Below are 19,555 nucleotides of genomic sequence, written 5' to 3'. Positions count from 1 at the left end.
CAAAAGTACAGTAAATGATTTTTTGCAATAAAATATGGACTTACAGTGTTATTTATTCAAGTCTGTGTTTCCCCCAGAGTGACGCAGCCGCCAGTTTGCAGCGAAATGTTAATTTTTAATACAGTAATTTTCCGCAAGTATTGGCGTGTATGGCTAACATGGCGTGCGTTCATTTGCGCAACTATTTCTATTTGGCTACAAGTGATGAAATGTTTCGCCAGGCATGGATTCGCAGCGAATTTTTGGACGTGCGTTGAATTTTTTCGCGGCGGATTTTTTCCTGCGTTTCGCAAAACAATCCGCCAATGGCAAAACGCATGAAAAAATTCGCCACGCAAAAATTCACCGCACATCCACAAATTGATACAAGTGTCAAAAAATAATAGTCACGGGCAACAATTTTTTTGCCCGCACAACATTTTTGCCGTTTCGGGGATCTTTAGAAAGATTTGCTAATTTTTCACTAAAGAAACCAGAACACATTCGCTCATCATTAGTGGCTACTATTTATAAGCATCTACTATTTATATGTGGCTAATATTTATATACACCATTTATATGCTTCGACAATTTTTATACACTATTTCTATGCTACCATTCATATTCGGCGATTATTCGTGTAATTTAGCGCATGTACAGGCAAATACCGCATTGAAATAGTCTTTCGCGAGTTAAATAACGCTTGCAATATCGCGCGTAAAAAAGCGCGAGTATGCTTATAGTGAATTGTGCGAAAAATCGCCAAAATTAAGCGGCGGTACAAATTTTAGCGCACAATAAGAATAGCGCACGTTTTATCGGTCCCTTCCCTTTCCTTGAAGTTCTTTTTTTTGTCACAAATTTTCCGAATTGTTGCTGTGACAACTCGATTAAAGTTGGGATTTTCATGACGACAATTGTAAAAAGTCAAGTTTTTTAACAAGAAACAATATTGGAAAAAATCGAATCTGGAAAATATCTAAAAGTAAAAAAAATCGACTTTTTCTTAAAATTCCTTAGTAAATGTGCCCCTAAGAGCAGTTGTATTTATATTTTGCAGTTTTGGAACAGTATTAATTTGACTTACTGATTTGAATAGTGTTGTGTAGGTATGTTATTTGATATAATTTTAGAATATTTGTGTTGAATATTTGCTTGAATTAAATGTTAATGTTGGTATAGATGTTTTACCTTAAATGATTCAGTAATGAAATTACTAGTCAGGTCACTCATATTTATTAGGTACAACGTGTTTGTTGTTGAACTCTGACTAATTACAGTTTTATGTAATTGAAATATTTAGTGTTCATTCTTTTGGAACTAATCATGCAACTTAAGTACAATTACTTAAGCACCACACTCTCACATACCTAAAGTTGTTTATGTATTAAAGAGGTATTGACACCAGAAATTCAACCTTTTTTACAACTATATTAATATAGTCTTAACATGTGCACTAATATTTCTGATACTTTTACATTACTTACCTATTTACCTACATATTTGTGCTGCAGTAGTTAACTAGTGTTAACAATTATTTACAAAAGTAGACCTGTAGGTAACTTTTAGGGGCATTCAAAATGTGAGTTTAGAGCTTAATACATAAAAACTTTTTACCCACTGATAAATAAGCTTCTAAAAATCCCATAGTACTGAATAGAACGTGGGAGGGTTTTTTTGTATTAAGCTCTAAACTCACATTTTGATTATTTTGCCCCTTAATGGTCATGATTATTGTTAAAAAGTTTTTGCTTCTTTTGCTTCTTATATGACTAATAAAAGAGAACCTTGTAAAATGCTATGGATGGATTTCCATTCATTGCAGAAGGAAGAAGAAGAAGACAGTAACCCTTATCTACCAACTGTTGCTTAAGAGCATTCAGAAATGACAAGCACGAATGACGTTTTTGGCAAAAAAATGTACTATACATTAATAGATCACAAATTATGGGATTTATTTTCAACAAAACTCTAATTTAGACCCTAGCAACCAGATTGCTGCTGAAACTCCAAACTGGAGAGCTGCTGAACAAAAACAAATTAAACAAAATAATTAAAAAACTACAAATAATAAAAAATGTATCAAATTATTTAAAAAGGGATCCCGTTCTCAGCCTGAAAACTATAGGCCCATTAGTCTGACATCAGTTGTAAGAAAGCTTTTGGAAGGGGTAATAAGGGATAGGGTACTTGAATACATTGCAGTTCACGATACTATAAGTTTGTTTCAGCATGGTTTTATGCATAACAGATCTTGCCAGACTAATCTAGTTGCCTTTTATGAGGAGGTGAGCAGGAACCTCGCTGCTGGAATGGCAGTGGATGTCATCTACTTGGACTTTGCTAAAGCGTGATACAGTACCGCACAGAAGGTTAATGATAAAATTGAGGAATATTGGCGTAGAACATAATATTTGTAATTGGATAGAGAACTAGCTGAAGGATAAATTGCAAAGAGTGGTCATAAATGGAACATTTTCTAATTGGACCAGTGTTGTTTGTGGAGTACTGCAGGAGTTGGTCCTTGGTCCTTTGCTTTTTAACTTGTTTATTTAATGACCTGGAGGTGGGCATAGAAAGTAACGTTTCTATTTTTGCTGACGACACTAAATTGTGCAAAACTGTAAGTTCCTTGCAGGATGCTGCTGCTTTGCAGAGCGATTTGACAAAACTGGAAAACTGGGCAGCAAACTGGAAAATGAGGTTCAATGTGGACAAGTGCACAGTTATCAAGGGATGAAAATATAATTTTGCCTCTTTATAGGTCCCTGGTAAGGTTTCACATTGAGTATGCAATGCAGTTTTGGGCTCGAGTCCTCAAAAGGATATTAATGAGTTGGAGAGAGTGCAGAGAAATGCAAATAAACTGTTAAAGGGGATGAAAGATTTAAAGTATGAGGTTAGAGGTTGGGGTTGTTTTCTCTGAAAAAAAGGTGCTTGTGAGGGGACATGATTACTCTGTACAAGTACATTAGAGGGGATTATAGGCAGATTTTTTTCCCCATAAAAACAATCAATGCACCAGAGGAACTTCCATTTGAAGCAGCATAGATGTTTTTTTACGGTGAGGGCAGTGAGATTGTGGAATGCCCTTTCTAGTGATGTTGTAATGGCAGATTCTATTAATGCCTTTAAGAGGGGCCTGGATGAGTTCTTGAACAAGCATAGTATCCAAGGCTATTGTGATACTAATATCTATTAGTTAGTATTAATGTTTGTATATATTTGTATATGAACAAATTTCCAGAACAAACCCTTGCCAGCTTCACCTCCTATAGTGCAGGCAGAGTATGGCACACAGGCAGCAGAGGGCAGGCAGAGTATGGCACACAGGCAGCGTAGGGTAGAGTATGGCACACAGGCAGCTAGGGTAGAGTATGGCACACAGGCAGCACAGGGCAGGCAGAGTCCTGCATGCATGTGTGCCATACTCTGCCTGCCCTATGCTGCATGTGTGTGCCTTACTCTGCCTGCCCTATGCTGCCTTTGCGTGTCATACTCTGCCTGCCCTATGTCTGAGGTGCGAACTGGTGAACAAGGGGGGGGTTACAGTCTGAACCTGAGGTGTGAACAATGCTGGGTGTGAACAGTACAGGGAATTACATATTTAAATATTTAAACAATACAGGGGTTTACAGCCTGAATCTGAGGCGTGAACCATGCAGGGACCAGTTAATCTCAAAGGTAAGCAGTCACAGCAGCCAGTCAGGTGGGAAGCCACACAAAGAGGGGCCAGTTGGACAGTGCTGCTTTAGGGTAATTCCCACGTTGAGATTAGTATGCCGCGATAAATCACTGCTACCGCGGGTGAGTAATCTCCACTGGCGATACCCTTTATTGCCAGCGGAAAGGCTTATGCATTGCTCCGGTTTTCCAAAGTTGCATGAACTTGCGAGCAGGAGGAAACTTTGCATGACTGCAAAGGCTTTTACTGGGAGATAAGTCACCCGCATTAGATTTATGGTGGGCGACAAATCTACCCATGGAACATTACCCTTAATATTCCATATAACTGCCCCTCACTGTGTGCACATTAGAAAGGATTGTGTGTGTGCTCATGTATGTACATATGTAGCCCACTTTAGTGACAGTGCTGCTACCTGACAGGCAGGTTACACAGGAGCACTCTTATATAGTTACATAGGGTTGAAAAAAGACCAGAGTCCATCAAGTTTAACCCATCCAAGTAAACCCAGCACACACAACCCACACCTACCAATCTATACACTCACATACATAAACTATATATACTACCACTAATACTAACTGTAGATATTTGTATCACAATAGCCTTGGATATTCTGACCTCACCCCGGTACTCACGCCCAAGCACCCACTGGATTAGGTAATCTCCTGATTTTAACACTGTTATCCCTGACTCCAGCTATGACTGCTGGGGGGGGGATCTTAATCCCTCTATCTCCTGTAGGGGCGATGTCTGCCAACTAATTAACCTGTCTCCCACTCCTAGAGTGGTCTACCATTTCCCAGATCTACTATCTATCACAGGCCCGTTATAAGCCTCTGTCCAGAGGGAGGTCCCGGGCTCGAAAACCTAACAGCACATGGCTGCACTCCCTTATATATCCTAATACACCACCCAGTGGCTGTAACCCAAACTGCAGGGATACGCCCTGTTAACTAATTACTTCCCAAAACCACCCTTGGGAGCCTGTGCTAGAGGAACCATCCTAGGGAGCCCAATTTTGGAGATCCCTACATGTATACATACATACATAAAGATGGTGCTCATTCAGGCTGCAGACTGGGGTGCAGGGCCCACCAGGGCTGCCACCTCAGGGACCCCACACCCCTCCAAGGGTGGCCTCCATACACTCCTGAGGCCTCCGCCGCCCGCCTATCCCACTCCTCTGAATGTGCATACTTAATTCTTACCTTCGGCCCGGGGGGGATGCCAGCTGGGATTGGGTCTGGGTTTTTTCCCGGGGCCCCACCAATCCAGTCTGACCCTGTGCTCATTTACAGGTCTTATCCATGTTAAAAAAAGTGTTTATTAACAGCTAACATTTCTACTGGGTCCCTTAGGCTTTGTCAAAGCAAGTAAACAGTGGACCCATCTCCACTTGCACCATATGGTAGAAATAGGCACCAGTGCTGAGTGAACTTCATGAAAAAAAAAAAAAAAAATCTTTATACATAAGAACAGATCTTCTGAATAAAAAACAAAAGTTTTCTTTACATCTTCCGAACTATCTACTATTATGGATTCTACTAGAATGCTATCTGCTCCTGGGAATTACGAAAAAACACTTGCTGAGAATACACCCCTAGACTTGAAAAAACTTCTGCTTGTGCCTGCATCACAAAACATTGAATACGCTTGAGTGCAGGCATACTGTATGTAGCTGATATCCACCAAAAAAAAACCGCAAGACTTTGCATTTTCTTCGGCTATCAGCTACATGTGCCTGCACCTAAGGGTATTCAGTTCTTCGTGGTGCAGGCACAAGTAAGAGGATTTTACAGTAGCAGGGCATATTCTCAGCAAGCATTTTTCTCTTTCCAAGAATACGCAATGTGTGGCATTAGCCTAAGTCAATCTTATCTATTATCATCATCTGTTTACATTGTGAACTATTCACTTAAGGGCACGCAAGTACGACAGGTCCAAATACAAGAAATTTTTATTTTTTTTAAAGGTTACAACTTTTGCTTATTTTCTGCGACTTTTTCATACATTTGCGTGACTTTTTTGTACTTTGCGACAAAAAGTGCAACAAAATCGTATGGTCATGCCGAGTATGAAACTTAAAGATTCATTCAGCTTCGGTATCATGACTTTCCTTGGGCCAGGTTGGAGCTGCAGAGTGCCATTGAGTCCTATGGGAGGCTTCCAAAATCATACACAGAAGTCAGAAAGGTTTTCCTGCAGTTTAAGATCATTCAGATATGAAAAAAATGTACTTTTCAGGCATTATACGATAAGATATTATTTTTTCATATTTCAAGATACAAATTTAGGCTATATACCATCTTTTTGTAAATATAAATAAACCTTATTGATTTTACTGCAAAACCTGAGCAAAAGATATATTTCTTTTTGGGGTTCGGAGTGCCTGCTTGTTCCGTTTTTGTTTTCCGTATTGGCTCCCTAATGCTGAAGGTCTGGGGCATGAGCACCTGGACCCCCAACCACTACTGATAAGAACTCTACTTAAATTGCTTAGCCCCATACGCCTTATTTGATTTTCTATGATACAAATTTTTCGTACTTTAAAAAGCACAATACAAAAAAAATCACGTTTAATACATTTTTTTTGTGTCATGCTTTTTAAAGGTACGAAAATTGTACTTTGATAAATCTGCCCCTAAGATTACATATAAGCATATAAACGTGTCAGCTGTGGAATCACTAATTATTGGGCCTCATATCAAATTTATTGGTCCCCCTATACTTTAGGAACAATACATTTTCTCTAAACATATACCTGTATTTCTACATATATTTTCCCACTGAACCCCCTGTAGTTCCTAGGCCCCTCAGCAGTTACACCCCTGCTTTTCATTAAAATGATTTAGAGTTTGTTTCATAGTAGCTGTGGTTGAAAATGAACAGGGTCCCAAGATTTGTGATAGCAGCCCTGGTTGCAACGAGGGGAATTGAGGATTCAGCCAGGAATGTATGCAGACATAAATAAGAGGTGGCGTAAAGTAGTGAGGTGCTGAGGAAATGAAGGGCTTTGAAAGTCAAGAGGAGTATATGTTTTGGTTTTAGTATCAGCAGCCGTGTACATTTTTTTCAGATTTCAGGTGTAGAGTATATTTTTAATAGACTAGGTTATTATGACCTACATGTTAAGTCAAATAGGTAAAAAGCAGGTATCTTAATTGTTTTGCGCTCATTAAAGGTTTTACTACATTTTAAGTGGTTATTGCCTTAAAAGCCAGATGGATCCAAACGCATACCAGTTTATTTTAAGATGAAATAAAAAAGTGAAAAGCCATTTAAGTAAAGTGCCTGCAGATTTTATAGTACAGTCATTTCCTAGTCAAGGTTAATTATCTTGACATGCTGTTTAAGTGGAAAAGCAATTATTGCACCAAGAACAGAAGGCCTTCAGTTTGAGGAGCTTGACAATCCAGATATCTGCATTTCTATGTGTTAATCAGTACCTTCAAATATAGTTCTCTACATTCCTATATTTCTAATCCCATCGCACAAACACAAAAATCTTGGTTTTGCATTCTGTCTGGGACATATCTTCTTTTGACACATTTTAAATAACAGTATATTTTCTACTTTTTGTGGTAAAGAAATATGGTTAAGTTTTTGACATGTTGTTATGAGTGTGGCTTGGTATCACCCAGGTATCTTAATATACATTGGTATTAATGAGAAAAGTAATGGTAGATAGAGGACCATAAAGTGGGAATTCAAGAATCTAGGATTTTTAAGACCATTATTTTATATATTTTTACCAGCTCCACATGCAAAACGAGTGAGTTACTGAACTTAGTTTTTCAAAAACTGATTGATCTGGGGTTTATAAACCACCAATCTTTTGTCCAGACACACATGGTGAATATTAATAAACCTGCATCTTTTAAGAAAGATGGTATATTTGCAATGTAGTACCACTCTTTGCTTACAAGATGCAGAGAGCTAGTCATAGAAAATTTAGTTATTTTCATGAACAGAAATTGTGATATAGGTATTATGATCTATTATTCAGAAACCCTTTATCCAGAAAGCTCCAAAATACAAGAAGGACATTTTCCAAAGTGTCCTGTTTAAACAAGCAACTTTTATTTTCGAGTGCTTTGCTTTTTTGAGTGCACCTTATTTTCTGCCCTTTTGATGGCAGAACTAATCCAGTTAATTGTTTTCCATGTTTTCAAGTTGTTTTTTTTTTTTAAACAGTGCTGATAAAAGGTGATGAACAGATTCTTCCAGACTATCAGATAGACTAAAATCAGACATCTTAGAAAATCCTCTTGGCTGAGGACGGCATAGGCACATTTTTCCTGACCAGTTACCGAGGCGTAGCTCCGGGGACAAACAATTAGATCATCACAGTTTGGCCCTCTACATTGGTGACCAAATTATGTAATGGTCTGCTTGTCTGGCAACCTCACCAAAGTACCAAACGAGAAGATCTGGTAGTTTAGGAAAAAAAAATATTAACAAAAATGGCACTGAGTATGCATAGGATTATGTGGCATATGTGGCATGTAGACACTTAAAATTGACCTTGTGCCAAGTTTCATGACTGACACTTCAGTTCCTAAAAACAATTATATAATGACCCCAGAAAACTATATAATTTTGGAAATACACTGTCAGGTTAATACACTTCAGCCTTGGGATCACTATCCCCAGCAATCTGACACTTTCCAATAGTGCCTCTCCTTTGCTCTTCGAAAACAAGACTTTTCTCCTTGTGGATTGTGGCCTGAAGCCACAAAACCCTGACTATTCCTATACTGTCACTTGTTTCCCTGATGGAATATCCATCCAGAAGACTACTTCCACTACTCTCCTGACATGTCTAGGTTATGTTTTAGTGAAATGGGTGTGTTATTTAGGAGTGTGGCTAAAAAATTGACACATTTTTTTAGAAAATTGCCATAATTTGAGTGACTGTTTTTTTTTTTTTTAATTTTCAGTCTCTTATGAAATAGGGGAGATAATATGCTGCAAACTACAACATTTATTTTTAAGAATATTTAGAAATGCTTATATAAACTGCTAAGTTTAGCAGTTTGTCTTGTACTTATGTATATGTAAATATATGGTTCGCTGGGGTAAAACTACTGTAAGTGCCATTTTTGCCTTTAATGCCAGTCAGGGTCATACTGGGAGGTGCAGGGCCCATCGGGGCTGCCACTGCAGGGGCCTCGCACCCCCCAAAGGACCCCTGCTGTGGCCCCCCCGGCCCATGCCACCCACCGAACCCCCTCACATGAGGGCACGTGGGGAGAGGGGGCAGCGGAGCACCCAGCAGGGATCGGTTCTGGCCCGATGGGGTTTTTTCCCGGTGTCCTGCCGGCCCAGTCTGGCCCAGTTGCCAATCCAGGTCTGCACACAACGAACAATCTGCCATTGCAGCAATCTAGCTCAACATCTTTTTGATATTTTCTCCATTAACCAGATTATTGCAGTAATTTATTATTTAGCAATTTATTGTATTAATGAGCTTTTTTTAAAATATAGTTTTAAATTAAAATGACACTACCATGTAAGCTAATTACACTATACCCAGCAGTCCTCAGATTTATTCATAGTGGATATATTTATATATATTTTAATAATGTAAATATATAGCAATTTATATATAGACTAACATTTATCATATTTAGTAATACTACCCAGGGGGGTGGTTGCCTCAACTGCAGGGACGCTTCTGCCATTAGGCGAGTTGAGAAACTCGCCTCAGGCGGCAGAAGCGCTCCAGTTACCAGGGGCGGCAAAAAGCCGCTCCTGGTAACTTTAAGTGTGCTCTCTGCACTAGCGATCTCACCGCCCCCGGACCCGCTCCTGCGCTCAGAAGGTAAGCGCTGTGGAGCGGGGGGGGCGGCATCCAGGAGCCGCCTCAGGCGGCGATATGTCCAGAATCGCCCCTGCTCAACTGTTATATGGCTAAGAAGCATTTTTCATTCGGGTGGCTGACTTTCCCTTTTGGCATTTGCCAGAATCTATAGATTGCCAGGTCAGGCCTGCACATGATGAACAATCAGTCACTGCAGCAATCTTAATTATAAATAGCACTCCTCAGCCTTATCCATGGTATATATAGTTATATATATATATATATATATATATATATATATATATATATATATATATTTAAGCATATATATTTTATATAAATAGATAAATATTTATTACATTTAATAATAAATAAAAAGAGGGGCGTAAACAGGGAAAGCCAAAGTCCTAGAATGGTCCCTATTTTTTTAGTCTGGAAGAAAGATGGGTAGACTGTAGTTGCTTAATGCTTGTACCAAATACATCAATGGGATGGAAAAGAATGTGGATTATGCCCATAGAAAAGAACCTGTTAACTACAGCTCATCCAGGTTAGAACTAGTGATTGTCAGTTTACAAAATATTTTCCATCACCTGTGGAAGCTAAGCAGGTGGGAATAGAGACTGAGAGAAGCTTCCAAAACTTAGGGCTTCCAAACCGTATGCAGAGATTAATGCTCCTTCTTATGGGGACCTCTTCTGAGCTGGCTGTGGCTGCCCAACTTGAGGAGGAAACTGAAGATTCTGTGGAGGTTATGCTTCAGCACAACATGCGTTGTCGGTTTCTTCCAGCATTGGAAGATTAACTTTCGTATTTTGTCCTTCCATTCACTGCCAATCCAATGCTTCCAATCACTGACCTTGCATCTAATCTGACTCTGATTTAGTCTAATCCCCTGGCACTGCAGTAACTAATATCTGCATTAAGCTGTTGCTTTTCTTAATTGGGCTTTGGTTATACTTTGCCCTGAACATGTTGCAGCCCACCTATCCCTTTCTCCCTGAACTAATAAAACCTCCTATTACGTTGCAGCTCTGTGTAATTGGGGCCTAGTCTGCAGACATTAACACAGGGAGAATTTATTATTTTATTAAAGGCAAATTCCTAAATGTTACCAGCAACTGGGATCCTGAACACTTTTCCTTACATTGCGTGTCTACACACATATACACATTTTCCATTACTTCCTATTATTTACTTTGCTTTTATAATTTTTATAATCAATGTGGCTTTATAGAGAGCACGTCTGTAAGCCTGTGAATCATCTCACCTATATTCCTGCCTCTTGTGACAGCCAGGTTACCAACCTTTGAAAAGGTTCCAATTTGTGCCTGTATTTTTCCCGACAACTTAGACTGTAAGTTCTTTGGGGCAGGGACCTCCTTCCTACTGTGTCTCATACACATGGCACTTAATGTCTGTGTATTTATACTTTATAAATAATGTTATACATACATACAAAGTATTAAAGTCATAAATAGTCATATGTGATATACTTCAGTCTGTCAGTGTGCATGCACAGTAAAAATAGTTTTTCTCATCTCTTTACTGAGATAAGAAAAATGAAAAATTCATGTGATAAATATATATTGGATTAGGTCTGGGCATGGAGCCAAAATGTACAGTTGTATATGAGTTGTTAGGGGTCATTTGCTATACCCAGGGGTGCAAATGCCTTCAGCACAAGATGATCTGACACTCCCTAACTAGTGCATCTGAATGACACACAAGTAAACAAGTAAGGGGGTGGGTGTGTGGATGCCTACATGCCTCCCCCCACCCACTTCTCTTAGATCAAAGTGTTGCCTAACACAGGCAGTGCTTGATTCAAGGAACCCTCTGGTTACTTACACAATGCAGCACACAGTAGGCCAAGTGCAAACGAAATGGCACATTGCAGCCCCTATTATTTATATAACTTAAATTAATTCATCTTACACCTGATTGTAAAAAAAAAAAATATAACCAAACTTTTTTTCTGTTTTTTAGTGTTCCATATATCTCACAAAGTGACCACTGTGGTACCTGAAAGCTGCCTTCTCATAGTTCTTGGCCTTCTTCTGGGTGGTATAGTGTGGGCTGCAGATCACATCGCCTCTTTTACCTTAACACCAACAGTCTTTTTCTTCTACCTACTGCCTCCCATCGTACTAGATGCAGGATACTTCATGCCAAACAGATTGTTTTTTGAAAATCTTGGCACCATTCTTTTGTATGCTGTAATTGGGACAATATGGAATGCAGCAACTACAGGCCTCTCTCTATATGGAGTTTACCTGACTGGAATAATGGGTAAGGAATTATTCACTAATAACCATATCAAAGTGTTGTAGTTGCCTAAGGAAGCACTGTAGGGAGCACAGTGCAGGTCCTATGTATGCTATTATAACTGTGATATAATAGATATATGTGGTATAAATATAACTATAAAAAAGATAGAGATCTGAGAATCTGAGTTCATGTGTCTTAGATTCCACTATGGGGCACATGCTGATAGTTTGAAAGGACCACCATCTTGTGAAGTGAGGAGAAAGGCAGAAGACACATACTGCCATGTTCTGCTCCCTTACTGCCCTAAATACATTTTAACATTACCAAAAAGAAGCAGACACCCCATATAGTTTCCTCACCCTTAGCATAAGTGAAACTAACTACCCAGTGAGCAGGGTGGTTTTTTTTGGAAGAAATAAATATTCCCAATAAACAACCTTTAAAGCCTTTAATATTAGAAACAACACCTCAGGAATTAATTATAAAAAGGCATACATTATTTAAACACATAATAGACAAATATCTAAAACACCTAGGGGCAGATATATCAAAATGTGAGTTTATAGTTTAATACATGACTCACCCAGCTTCTATTTTTTCCTATGGGATTTTTAGAAGCCCATTTATGGGTGAAAGTTAGAACTCACCATTTTAGAAGTACACTAAAATCCCATATGAATCAATAGAATGTGGGTTCATATATCACCGTCCCCTTTAAGTCCCCTTTATAATTTAATATTGTAATAATTGAAATCCTTAATCTAGCAATTCCATGTAGCAGCAGTATATACAGCTGATTGAATATAATTGTAAACATCCATTCTGGCATCACTGAGTAATATCTTATTAGGTAGCATATAGGCTGTAACATATTTACATGTTTTCTAATAAACAAGAGAGTTGTAGGAGTGTGAAACATGCATCGGGTTTATTACGCACCGTACAAATATGTTACGGCCTATATCAAATACAGTTATGCCCACAACCAGAAACGGCTATCCTCCACCTGCTATTAACTGCTATTTTGAGACGAGCATTATGTGGCTCATTTTGAGTTGGTGTTCAGTTTGGCGTTAGCAACTGTTTTGCATATTATATTATCCTCAGGGATCGATATCGCTAGTACAGAGAGGACTTTTGCGCCTTTTAAAAAAAGGAAATTTGGCTCTTAAAGTTACCAGAGGCAGCTTTTTGCCACCCCTGGTAACCCCTGCCATCACACGAATGGGCATTTCACAACTTCACTGCCCTTTATGGAAAAAAACATCCCCTATTTGTCTATAATCCACTCTAATATACTCATACAGAGTAATAATGTCCCCCTTTTTTCCAACTTGTCTAACCTTATAGTTAAAATCTTCCATCCTTCCTACCAGTTTAGCTGCACGTCCATTGCACTTTAAAATGCATACTCAAGAAGAGACCCAATAAAGGCCCAAATTATGATTTCATCCCTTGAGTTAATGCCCTTTTTATGCAAAACAGTACTTTATTTGCTTTAGTAGCTACGGAATGAAACTGCCTGGAATTAGACAACTTGTTATCTACAAAAATCCCCAGATCCTTCTCAGTTAATCATACACCCAAAACATACCGTTAAGGTGGCCATTTACTAACCATCTGATTTTGGCACTAAAAGTCGCGAAAAAAAAAAAGTTTCACATTTTTCAAAATTTAGTATGCAAATATACAGTTAAAAATCAGAATCCGACAATTCATCAGCTAAAACTTGCCACGATCATGCAGATGTCAATGGCAGATGTCCCTTCCCTGAAAGATCCTTCTTTTGCCTCCAACCTTAAAGGTTTTGGATTTTTGAAGTTTTTCATTCAGGGGTCTACTGAACAGTTTGATGCCTAATATACATAGATTTGCCTAGTATGTGGTATGTAGGGGCTCCAAAATAAAAATACCCCTATATTATCTATCATTTCTGTCATTTTAGTTACTGCAAAAACAACACATTTACTTCATTGTATTTGGGGTAAAGTAGAGCCAGAATAGGACTAAATGGGGACCTAGGCAAGGTATTGCTTTTGGGGTCCCCCACTTTAAAAGAAACAATGAGAAACAATTATCTGCTGCACTACATGTGGCACAATATTTTTACATGCATTATTCAGCATGCATTTGAAAATACCAGTGTGTATAAGCCCTTAGATTGGTGAGAATATCATGGAAGGATTGAACATACAAGGTCTTACATTGTACAGACATCTGAAAATACAGAAGGAATAGAACATTCTTGTGAAATAGACTTAAAGAGATACTGACACCAGAAATGAAACCTTTTTTACATCTCTCATAACACTGTCTTTGCATGCTGTTTATAATTTTGCCTTATAAATATTTGCCTGATGCTTTTACATTGCCTGTCTGATATTGTATATTATGTAAACAAAAATGGTAAAAACACATTTCAATCAGTTTTAATTCTAATGGGATGGGGAACATTTTTGGCCCGGTACAGTTTAATGTCAAAATTCACAGAGTCTGCCATAACACAAAATTTTCACAAATCTGTTCTATAATTTTTCTATGTACGCTGTTTGCTCTGACAATAAGCTTGGGAGCCAAATAAAAAATGTTCAGGAGAACTGTATACCACTAACAACTGTGATATGAAGTCTTGTTGTTACACTACAAAAAGTGAACTGTGATTCTGTTTGTATAAGAAGTGACACCACTACTACCAACCTAGTAATTCCCCACAATGTGCAATGTATATGCTACAGTAGAGCTAAAAATGCGGTAACTGCAATTTAAGTTTATCTTCCCATTCCAATTCCCAGAATCCAATGCGACTCCAACAAAAATGCTGTAACCCCCCATATGTAATAAGAGGCCCCAAAAAATTTGCCCAGTAGCAGTAACCCATAGCAACCAATAAGACTTTTGCTTTTAAACAGGTGACCAGTAAATGCTACCTGCTGATTGGTTGCTATGGGTTACTGCACCTGAGCAAAGTGTGTTTTATTACATAACCCCTTTTTCTTGTTTGCGAAAACCTGCTGTAAAGCATTTTTCTTTTTTAAATATACAGGTCCTTTTCAAAAAATTAGCATATTGTGATAAAGTTCATTATTTTCTGTAATGTACTGATAAACATTAGACTTTCATATATTTTAGATTCATTACACACAACTGAAGTAGTTCAAGCCTTTTCTTGTTTTAATATTGATGATTGTGGCATACAGCTCATGAAAACCCAAAATTCCTATCTCAAAAAATTAGCATATCATGAAAAGGTTCTCTAAATGAGCTATTAACCTAATCATCTGAATCAACAAATTAACTCTAAAAACCTGCAAAAGATTCCTGAGGCTTTTAAAAACTCCCAGCCTGGTTCATTACTCAAAACCGCAATCATGGGTAAGACTGCCGACCTGACTGCTGTCCAGAAGGCCATCATTGACACCCTCAAGCAAGAGGGTAAGACACAGAAAGAAATTTCTGAACAAATAGGCTGTTCCCAGAGTGCTGTATCAAGGCACCTCAGTGGGAAGTCTGTGGGAAGGAAAAAGTGTGGCAGAAAATGCTGCACAACGAGAAGAGGTGACTGGGCCCTGAGGAAGATTGTGGAGAAGGACCGATTCCTGACCTTGGGGGACCTGTGGAAGCAGTGGACTGAGTCTGGAGTAGAAACATCCAGAGCCACCGTGTACAGGCGTGTGCAGGAAATGGGCTACAGGTGTTGCATTCCCCAGGTCAAGCCACTTTTGAACCAGAAACAGCGGCAGAAGCGCCTGACCTGGGCTACAGAGAAGCAGCACTGGACTGTTGCTCAGTGGTCCAAAGTATGTCATTCGGAAATCAAGGTGCCAGAGTCTGGAGGAAGACTGGGGAGAGGGAAATGCCAAAATGCCTGAAGTCCAGTGTCAAGTACCCACAGTCAGTGATGGTCTGGGGTGCCATGTCAGCTGCTGGTGTTGGTCCACTGTGTTTTATCAAGGGCAGGGTCAATGCAGCTAGCTATCAGGAGATTTTGGAGCACTTCATGCTTCCATCTGCTGCAAAAAGCTTTATGGAGATGAAGATTTCATTTTTCAGCACGACCTGGCACCTGCTCACAGTGCCAAAACCACTGGTAAATGGTTTACTGACCATGGTATTACTGTGCTCAATTGGCCTGCCAACTCTCCTGACCTGAACCCCATAGAGAATCTGTGGGATATTGTGAAGAGAAAGTTGAGAGACACAAGACCCAACACTCTGGATGAGCTTAAGGCCGCTATTGAAGCATCCTGGGCCTCCATAACACCTGAGCAGTGCCACAGGCTGATTGCCTCCATGCCACGCCACATTGAAGCAGTCATTTCTGCAAAAGGATTCCCGAAGTATTGAGTGCATAACTGAACATAATTATTTGAAGGTTGACTTTTTTTGTATTAAAAACACTTTTTTTTTATTGGGCGGATGAAATATGCTAATTTTTTGAGATAGGAATTTTGGGTTTTCATGAGCTGTATGCCACAATCATCAATATTAAAACAAGAAAAGGCTTGAACTACTTCAGTTGTGTGTAATGAATCTAAAATATATGAAAGTCTAATGTTTATCAGTACATTACAGAAAATAATGAACTTTATCACAATATGCTAATTTTTTGAAAAGGACCTGTATATACACTGCTCTGACTGGAAGTAGGTCTTAAAGGAGAAAAGGTACAATCACTGGGGTGTGCCAAATGTTAGGCACCCCCTGGTTATTGTAATCACTTACCTGTAGTATTGAGTCGCATTTTTGGGCAGGCAGGGATTCATTGCAAAATTCCGCATTTCACCATTGCAAATATTTTTTGCAAAAAGGCTGCTAAAATTCGCCACATAAAAAAAATTTGCCACATAAAAAAATTTGCCACAAAAAAAATTGCAGAATGAGGAAAAAGTTGAGGTTGCCTCAAAAAAGTCTCACTTGTGTCAAAAAGAGCCTGCACTCTGGTAGTATTTTTTTTTTTTAAAATTGCCCCCTCACCCAGTGTTAGGCCACCCGCACCTGAAGGGAGCTCCTGGTGCCATCGGCCATGTTCTGTAGCATGCATTCTTGCAATGAGACTATGACAAAGACGCCTCCTAATTTGGCCCCTATTGTTGCCCCCAACAAAAGAAATTGTTGCATGCCAAAAAAAATTGGTGCACGCAACAATATTTTTTTGATGCACAACATTTTTGGATTTTCCTCCATTTCGCATTTGCCACTTTTTCTGGCGTTGCAAACGGGACAGATTCCCTCATCACTACTGCTAATGCAACTCTCATCAACTATGTCTTTTAAAAGGCACCTATCACCATTCCCCAACCAGAGGTACAGGCTAATAGAGCCCAAACTCTGGTTGATGGAAACAATATATTTCCCCCCCCCCCCAAAAAACAGCCCCTTTCTGCTCTAGGCAGCCATGTTACTTGGTGCACATGCGTATAATTAGAGGGACACCCCGCTTGCTTATTATGCACATGCGCCTGATGTAGGAGTGACGGATGTGACAACACTCGTAGGAGCGATGGATGCTAGTTATATTTACCTGGAGACTGAATGGGGTCTGGCACACCTGCCCCACTGGCATCCAGGGGCTCTGCAGGGCTCAGCGTTGCCTCTGCTGGTGTCTGTTGGGACTCTTGCCTATCCCTGGCTGTGGGCCTTCCACTAAAGGTTCACAAAAGAAAAAAGAATGCTTAAGGTTTGGAAACAAAGAACAAAGCCAAACAAAAACACGTTAACATTCTGGATTCACCAAACAACTCCTGCAAACAACTCTGTATTGTACAGTTTCCTCTTTTCAGTTTTTGGTTGTTTGTACAATATCTCAAAAAAAAAAAAGTTAAAATATATTAAATATCTTTATGAATTATTTTTAATTTGGGCCGCTATATATATTTACTGCTGTAATTATTAAAATAACTGTTCTTCCAAAGAACGTTTGGAGCATGTGCAGTTTCCCAAATTGTTAAGCGACTGAAATCTGTCCATAATATTGATGGACATATTTTATTGTTTAAAGGTGAACATTTTTAAACCTGCCCAATCAATTTTCTGTTTTCAATGTCAGAAGAAAACTCACCAAAGGTACAATCGTTTAGTGCACACCAACCTTACGGTAATTTGACAGTTTTGTCGAATCGTACTGAAATTAGTTGTTAGGAAACCTATACTCCCAGAATAAAAACTTAACCAACAGAAGAACTGAAGAAGCCACTCGGATGAGTGGTGAAACGTTTTCAAGAAAAACTCAGAAAAGTCCAGTTGTTTTAGACTTAATTCTACTAGATACTGTATTAACCAACAGATAGTTTATATTATGTTAACTGACCTATTAAAGACTCTCACCAAACTGGAATATATATATCAGTAATTATTGCCCTTTTACATCATTTCCCTTGAGCCACCATTTAGTTATGGGCTGTGAACTCCCTCAGAGATCACATGACAAGAAATAATGCAGCTAACAGGAAGTAGTGTGGAAGAAAAAAGCTGATGTGGTCTACCATGTATGTGTGCCTTGGCTTGTTTGTGTGCACTGTGAATCCTATGATCCCAGGAGGCAGCCCTTAATTCTTAAAGTTATACTGACACTAAAAACCTACTTTTAAAAATATGAATCTACATTATAAGTTACCTATAGGTCATGTTGATCATTTTTCGCTGATAGGGCTGCTTTTGTAAGTAATTGTTGCTTGAATTTAATAAACCTGACTGTTTTGCCAACCTGAGTGTCCTTTCTCAACCTGTCAGTTATAGCTTCTAATGCTATGGACTCCTGCTGAACAAATATGGCAGGAAAATCCTCTCTCTTGCCCATACAAAAAAGCAACTCCCATTTGAAAACGCAAATATAGGCATCTATCTGGACTACTCGCACGAGGTACAAAGGCAACGCTTTAAATTCAACAAGGTCAAAAAGAAGCTAAGGAGCGCCAAAATTAAATATGTCATGTTATAGCCTGCTAAACTTCGGATCTCTATAGATGAAAAAGTGAACTTTTTTGTTACTCCGCAAGAGGCTGATGCGTGGCTGGAAGATCATAATCTATTAGGCGCACAAAGAGGGGACCAAGCCTAAAGCTACTGTGGGGGATCAGAGAACCCTGTCCCCTGTTTTTCAGTCTGTGATCTCATCCAGCCTAGCTACAGCCTGGGGAGGGATCCGATGGGCTGGATGCCCCAGTGCACGTCTGGGAGAGGTGTGCCTAAGCTTTGGAGCCGAAAATCTAGGGGTGGGCCCAGCAGTTTATAAAGGGAGCCCCTGCTGTTGTTTGCCAGTGCAGAGAGAGAGACCTAGAGTGAGCAGCCAGTACAAACTGTGAGTTCAAATTAAAAGGAATAAAAGTCTGCTGGGCTGCCAGGGTGTATAAAGTCCTCTGTGGAACTCTTTGGGGCACATTTACTAACCCACGAACGGGCCGAATGCGTCCGATTGCGTTTTTTTCGTAATGATCGGAAGAACCTCTCCAACTTAAACAAGGTTGGCAGTTTGCACCCTACGGACCACCGGAGCGGTCCCAGTTGGTTTACCTACAACAGTTCTGCACAGGCCCACTGGGCCCAGCTGGTTTTGGAACTATCCACCCCCCATGCGTCTTCTACAAGTGCTATTTGAGTATACTATATTTACGTTAATGTTTTACAATTATGGGAAAATTCTGCTTACAGTTGTTGCCAAAGCAGAAAGGGAAAGATGCTAAAATGATGCCATTACTGTACAACATGCATACACTACTGAAATATTTCGCATCTGGATAAATAGTTATTTTATGTCAATGCTACTTAGGCAAAATGATTTAAAAATGCTACACAGCACTAGAGATGTTAATAATACT

At 39.3% G+C, this 19,555-nt stretch overlaps 1 protein-coding gene across 1 annotated transcript in view; it reads left to right on the top strand.

Annotated features, from left to right (window-relative positions):
• Nucleotides 1-19,555, top strand: part of slc9a3 (solute carrier family 9 member A3) — a 250,521-nt gene that overhangs the window by 12,452 nt on the left and 218,514 nt on the right. Inside the window, exon 2 of the mRNA XM_031903807.1 lies at nt 11,460-11,762. Coding sequence (XP_031759667.1) covers nt 11,460-11,762 — 303 coding nt within the window. The remainder of the gene's footprint in view (nt 1-11,459; nt 11,763-19,555) is intronic.

Source organism: Xenopus tropicalis, chromosome 6, assembly GCF_000004195.4.
Source record: "Xenopus tropicalis strain Nigerian chromosome 6, UCB_Xtro_10.0, whole genome shotgun sequence".
In the NCBI taxonomy this organism is placed as follows: domain Eukaryota; kingdom Metazoa; phylum Chordata; class Amphibia; order Anura; family Pipidae; genus Xenopus; species Xenopus tropicalis.
The sequence above is the reverse complement of the archived record's forward strand: the minus strand, read 5'-3'. Positions and strand labels throughout refer to the sequence as shown.